The sequence below is a fragment of the Nelumbo nucifera genome, chromosome 1, assembly GCF_055504915.1.
Source record: "Nelumbo nucifera cultivar China Antique chromosome 1, China Antique-T2T, whole genome shotgun sequence".
Taxonomy (NCBI): Eukaryota; Viridiplantae; Streptophyta; class Magnoliopsida; order Proteales; family Nelumbonaceae; genus Nelumbo; species Nelumbo nucifera.
In genome coordinates, this window is record NC_142649.1 from 55,315,543 (window position 1) to 55,322,126 (window position 6,584).

At 37.2% G+C, this 6,584-nt stretch overlaps 1 protein-coding gene across 1 annotated transcript; it reads right to left on the reverse strand.

Moving 5' to 3' along the window:
* Window positions 1-1,537: 1,537 nt before the first annotated feature.
* LOC104586033 (xyloglucan endotransglucosylase/hydrolase protein 2-like) lies at window positions 1,538-5,481 on the reverse strand. Its single transcript, XM_010243123.2, has 4 exons — window positions 5,159-5,481; window positions 3,190-3,290; window positions 2,572-2,765; window positions 1,538-2,076 (listed from the first exon to the last, which is right to left on the reverse strand). Exons 1-4 carry the CDS (start codon window positions 5,334-5,336, stop codon window positions 1,692-1,694), a joined length of 858 nt encoding a protein of 285 aa, XP_010241425.1. The 5' UTR covers window positions 5,337-5,481; the 3' UTR covers window positions 1,538-1,691.
* Window positions 5,482-6,584: the final 1,103 nt, after the last annotated feature.

Consider the following 6,584-nt stretch of genomic DNA (forward strand, 5'->3'; position numbering starts at 1 on the left):
AAGCCTTATTGAATTATATTATTGAAGAACTTTGTATTGAGACCTCCATAGTTCCCCAGATCTGAGCTACCACAGCTACTCTTCCCTATCTAGCCAAATGCTATATTTTATCTCAAGCTTCTTGATCCTCACCATATAATTAGGGTTATCCTCGTGCAATTTCAGAGAATTGAGCTAGGTTTCAATTTGCTGTAACCTACACTTGATGTCTCCAAAATGTTTTTTATTCCAACGGGATAGGCTTCTTCTTCAGCTGTGTTTGGTTTGAAAGAAAAGGTAGGAAAAGGAAGGGAAAGATAGGGAAACCCATATAAGGTCTACACAGGTTTCCTGGCCTGCGGCCTTTCCTTTCCTTTCCCTACCTTTTCCTTCAAACCAAACATAGGCTTAGGGTTAGTAACTTAGATACTATACAACCATCTGCAAGGTCATGGATATTAGTGTCCCAAGGTGTGGAAATGAGATAATGACAGTCCTCATCCTCCCCCCCAAAGGAGAGGAAGTGAAAATGACTCCTATGGAATGAGTGAGGTGGTTAGGTGTCAAGTAAAATGGGGCATGCAGTGATCCGAGTTGATTGAGGAAGTAGGGGAAATCTTGGTGTTTGGGAAGATGTATAGCCATTGGAGGCATGGTTTTTCAAATTGGATCGGACCGGAAGAACCGGAAACTGGTCAGGTGACCGGTTTTGTTTTTCCCCAAAACCAGATTTTTGTTAAAAAACGTTGATTTGGTCAGCAAACTGCTGACTCAGACAGTTGAACCGTTCAAACCATTCAGCGGTTTTGACCGTTTTTTTTTGTTAGAAGGGCCGACCATTCGACCCGGGAACCGGACCCCTAACTGGTTCATTGTCTGGGTCGGTTTTAAAAACCTTGATTGGAGATTAGAGATGGCTCTATCAAATTGTTCTCTAACATTAGCAAGGCCTTGCTGATTATCTGTCCACTGTCCATGTGAGAAAGGGCCTTGAAAGTCAAGGCCCAGCAAGTTGTGATTATTAATGAAGTGTATGTATGAGTCTAGATCTCCTACTCACAAAATCTCTGTTCACGTCTACCCACATAACATTGTAGTCATACAAGGAGAACATCTCATCCTCCTACATAGTATTATGCAAGAAAAGATGTTTCCAATTCACGAGGTGTTGTGTTGTGGGTAGACGTGAACAGAATTCTCATGGGTAGGAGATCCGGAATCGTAGTGTAGATAATGAGATCCAGAATCGTACCGTAGATAATCTAATATCTGGTGGGGTGGTACAGCCGTACAGGTATCCCTAAGAGCATTGAAATCCATCCCCTATTATATATAAGCCATGATTGGTTTGAATCTGAAAGCAGCTATTTTACAACAAAAAAAAAAAATGGAAAAGATTATGTCTGTATCCACTCCCCCTCAAACCCTACTGCAACCATGGTTACAGCACTTCCTTACAATTCTCAACAAAATGTGATAATTATGCTTGGGAAAGTGAATATTTGTTTTCACAGTTGTAAACGAGGTAAACTGGAATTTGTGATGATCTTGATGAGTATTTGGCAAAATTTTGATTAAATTGCAGCAGGAATTTAGAAAAATAAGACTAACAGGGTAGTCATACATATTCTAATTAATCCCTTATGACAAGAGTTCGAGATTTTTATTAATTGTTGATGATGGCAGTAGTCCTGGATGAAGGCCGAGTTGATTCATGTTGCATCACATTCTGGAGGGGGCACGGGGTACCTAGTTTTGTCGGAACAGTAGTCATAGACCATGTAATTCTTCCTGACATAGAGATATCGTTTCTGCTGAGTGGAGTTTAGATTCGAATACTTGTCTCTGTTCCACCAAAACTTGGGAGAATAGCAAAGCTGAGGCAATTTAGAAGAAGGGCAAGCATCAATATCAAAATTCCGAAAGTAGGTCTTGAATGGTGCTACAGTCCAGTTAACCTTTGTTTGACCTCCATCTGTTGCCCAACTGTCTCCATCCCATATGCTTCCTACTACTTGCATTGGTTGTGATGGGTAATGGACTCCTATCTTTGCTTTGTTCCTGAAAACCCTAATGGGAGTATCGTCCACGAAAAACCTGCACAATGCCCACAATGAGAATAGGACAGAGACGGCCCTTAAAATGATTGATGGATAGCCCATTTGATTTGAGCTCTATGGATTTTTCACCAAACATAGCTTATAGGGTGTTCATGTGGGGCTGACCTCAAAAAACTAGAAGCCAATGTACTTTAGCCCTCCCAAACAGGCACTCTTAATGTTACCATATGAGACTTTGGATTCCAAATAGACACTGTATATGTATGATGAACTGAGTAGATTTTCTTATTTTGGGTTCAACTATGACATAGAAAAGATATGATATCCAAAAAACTTCTGACCAATCGATTGGAATCATACATGTGATAATCAATCAAGTGTTATTTATCAAAATTCATGGGTGGGTTTTGATTGATCAGAACTCTTCGGATACCATGTCTTTCCCGCATCATAAATTTCCGGATTTTATATAATATTTTTATGGTAGAGAGAGAGAGAGAGTTATATTTCTACTTTCTCCAATTCTACTTACACTATTTGATGTGTGTTCCAGAGTACTCTGTAAGTATGGAAACGTGCAGAGGGATCAAACCATAGAAGAAATCTCTGCTCTCTATTCCCTACACCATTTGTATAGACATTTGTTTGGAGGTAGTGAGGCTTCCCTTCTTTGTTTCCCAGGAACTCAAAATCCAGCTCATCATGAATATCCGAGTGTGAGGTCAGCTGCACATCTTTAGAGTCAATAACTTTTCATTCCTAAACTAAACATGGACTAAAAATTAAGAACAGCTCTGATACTTCTCTCATTCAGTTCTTCACATCTACTAGGATTTAAGAAAATTATAGGATATCCAAGCAGAATTACTACCAAAAGAGAACAAGGGGAAATCACTTCAACTTTCCAATGTGTATCCTAACAAATACTTAAATCACCCCTGTACTTTGGCCTCTGCAAAAACATCCTTTTACATTTAAACTAAATATGCAAATGCATGCACTAATAAAATCTTAATCACAATAAAGTTTTCATGTGCTGAAACATTAAGGGAGGTTTTCATGGAGGTCAAAATATAGTGGAGGTTTAAGCATGAATCAATGGAGGTCTTTCCAACCATTATATTAAGAAATAATGAGCAAAGCTTCTTACATAGAATGCTGTAACAACGCCGGCAGAGTCCCCAACTGGTACCTTGATCCTCATATTAAAGAACCCAGATGCATAGACCATTTTTGATGCTATAGCAGATCCTATATTCAATAAAAAGAAATGGATAGAAGAAATTTTCAATTACAGCCCAAATCCTTAATAATGAAGTTAATATTAGTCTTTCCTATGGTAATCATTCAGTTTCAAGAACTATTACAATTTGACCACAGAAAATTAATTAGTTCACCAAACTCTGTTCTAAGCTAGGAATCAACACAATTTCAAGTTTGTCCATCGTCTCTAAATGGTAATACTTAACATAACAAGGTACTTAGTGAAGAAGAGAGGGCTGTCACGTGGAAATATAGATTAAGAGGTGTTTTAGAAAGAATTTTAGGAGGGAGTTGGCTAAATGATTTAGAACATGAAAGAGATAATTGAAGTGGCACTCTAGTGTAGAAGAAAGGGCTGCCACGTGGCTACATGGAAGGGAAGTAGAAATAAGAAACAAAGTAAAGAATGAAATATAAGGGTATTTAATTTACGAGAGGATTCATTCATGGAGAACTGGACCTCTCTTTCTTTGTATAGAAACTGAACATGGTGTTGTGTCCATGGAATATAATAGTTTTCATCAAATCGGGAGGTATTCGTTCGGTGTTCCAGCAAGTAACCCACCAACCAAGAGAAATCTTCATACTGGTGGATGGTGATATATGTAGGTTAGTAGTTATAATTTCATAAGCCACTCATTGTTTGCCCTAAAGAAATCTCTTCTTTGACTAAGTTATTGGTGGTTTGTGGCTAGACAGAGTCTAACTACTAATTTAAATTATTAATTAATTGTAATTGCTAAAAATTAGAAATTTCAGCTTTGACTGCTCAACAGTTGAACCAAGAATTGTGGAAACTTCAAGTTTAGATCCAAGACTGGGTAGTTGAGAGGAAACCAGTTCTAAGGGGTTAGTAAACAACTAAGGCAAGAATAAGAGTTTGTGAGGCTAAGAAACCAACCCAAAAGGCCAAAAGTAAGAAAAGATTATTTGAGGCTTCAAAACAGAAAAAAAAATTACTCGATTGGTTGGGCCAATGACCTAATCGGGTTTATCATTACTACCCATATATACTGTGAAACCACATAAGACAACTTTTGTGAGTGAATAGAACCTACAAAAGCATACAGAACAAAGAAACCCAAAATAATAAAAAACCAACCTCTGGTCTCGGAATTGAAGGCAAGAGAGAAGGCAGAGATGAAAACTACAGTTTGGACACTTGATACAATCAAATTAAAAGAAAAAAATAAAGCCAAATATTGGATGTCCGGCCGGTTGGTCCCAGCTATCTGGGGTCTTGGGAGGGGTAATTGGATACAGACCTAACCTTTGGTATTATATTTTTGCACAAAGTGGCTATTCTCAGGCTAGAACCCTTTTTCTCATACTTTTTTCTTATCAATAACAAAACAAAAAACTTTATTAATGATGTGAAGCTTTGATCTCCTTGTGGGTATCTCAAAAGTTCTTTTTTTTGAAAAATAAATAAAATTTTATTAAAGAAAGAAGAAGGAGAAAGAGAATATACAGAAACCTCCATGAAAGAGGCCTAAGAAGGACATCTCAAGTACTTGCAGAAAATACTGTAGTAGGACCTTGTGTGCTAGGTGACTTTTACATGCAGTATTTTCATGAGGTCTGATTAAGCACTAAGCTTCAAAGGTGTGATTTCAAATCAAATCTTTAAATGGGTTTACTCTATTCCTCAAATAAATGGCGGTAGGATGCCTGGTAATATTCCAACTCAGAGATAAGTTATATAAAACAAAGCATGCATGAGGAAAAAGTATAGAAATTTGAAGCAGAAATATACAGAACTCAGAACTAATCAATGACTATCTGTATCTATCTAACAACTTCAAATAAAGTAGAAATAAGAAACAAAAAGAAAGGTGAAATGTAGAGGATTTAACCAGAGGCTTTGTCCATGGAGATCTGGACTTCTTTTCCTTGGTGTAGGAACTGGACATGATCTTGTGCCCATGCAACGTAGTAATTCTTATCAAAGCTGGAGGGAATGGCTATCTTTTTTCCAGCAAGTGCCCCACCAACCAAGAGGAATACAGACAAGCCCAACAAGAAAGACCTCATTGTATGAAAAGTTGAATTCACAAAGAGAAAGTAGTGTAGGCTTATCCCTAGTAACTGTCTCTTAATAAAGCGTGCATCATCAGACTTTCTGATCAGTTAAGAAGACTCAAGAACATGCAACTATTCTGTGACCATAACTCCCTCTACCATTCCTCTACGCACTTGGCAAGGAGTTTATGTATTGTCTCCTTAAACTTAGGATGCAAGCAAGTACTTGCTTTCCTGGTAGGTTAAAAACATATATCTATAGTAGGGACACTTAGATGACAAATGATATAGAAGTTGTGAGCGCTTCAAACTCTATTTGGGTTAGTTGTTTATCAACCCCTTAGAACCGGATCTCTTCCACTAACCAGTCTTGGATCTGAACTTGAAGTTTCAACAATTCTTTGAACAGTTGAGCACTCAAAGCTGAAGTTCCTAAATTTTAGCATTTGCCATTCATATAATAGTTGAGGTCTAACTGTTTAGCCACAAACCACTGATAACTTGGTCAAAAAGAAAAAAAAAAATAGATTTCTCCTTGGGGAAAACAATGATATCAATACTTGTGACTATATACTAATTAACCTGGCTTCCTATATCATCACCAGCATGAAAATTTGAGTAACATATATACCTTTTGAAGAACGTGCATCAAACAAGTTTTTTCTATAGATATGAGCTTCTAAGGAAATGACGATTAATCCATTACAAGCTATTAAACTTAGTACAAATTATGACAGGCAGGCTTGAGAGAAACCTATAACAAAACATCTTATTATTTAGAAAATTAAGACGAGTAATTCATGAAACTAACATATCGAGCTGTTAATAATGGGTCAGGTATGGTTTGGGACATGGTGGACTACTAGTCCTTAACTAATTATTAGGGAAAATTCTCGATTAGTACCCTTTACTTTGGGTCTAGTGTCACTTTGGTCCCCGAACTTTAAAATGCTACAATTCAGCATTGGACTTTCAAAATATGACAATCCAGTATCTATCGTTAACTAGCTGTTAATCAGCCGTGAAGTGATATTTTAAAAAGGCACAAATGCCCTTTGAGTGTCACCTAATTTTCTTTATCAATTATGTAAACATTGACAAAAAAAAAAAATAATAATCCCAAATCTTTGCTTCTTCCATTCAAAAAAGTTGGGATCACCAGAATGCCCACTCAAGCATTACCCCAGCTTTCTTGAATGGAAGAAGCAAGGATTTGACACTTTTAATATTTTGTCAATGTTTAGATGGTTGATGAAGAAA

Coding starts and splice junctions, on each gene's coding strand:
- LOC104586033 (XM_010243123.2), bottom strand. CDS start 5,336: ATGAGGTCTTTCTTGTTGGGCTTGTCTGTATTCCTCTTGGTTGGTGGG. Junction 2,766..3,189: donor GCGTTGTTACAGCATTCTAT/GTAAGAAGCTTT, acceptor AAAGATGTGCAG/CTGACCTCACACTCGGATAT. Junction 2,077..2,571: donor TGGAACACACATCAAATAGT/GTAAGTAGAATT, acceptor GGCATTGTGCAG/GTTTTTCGTGGACGATACTC.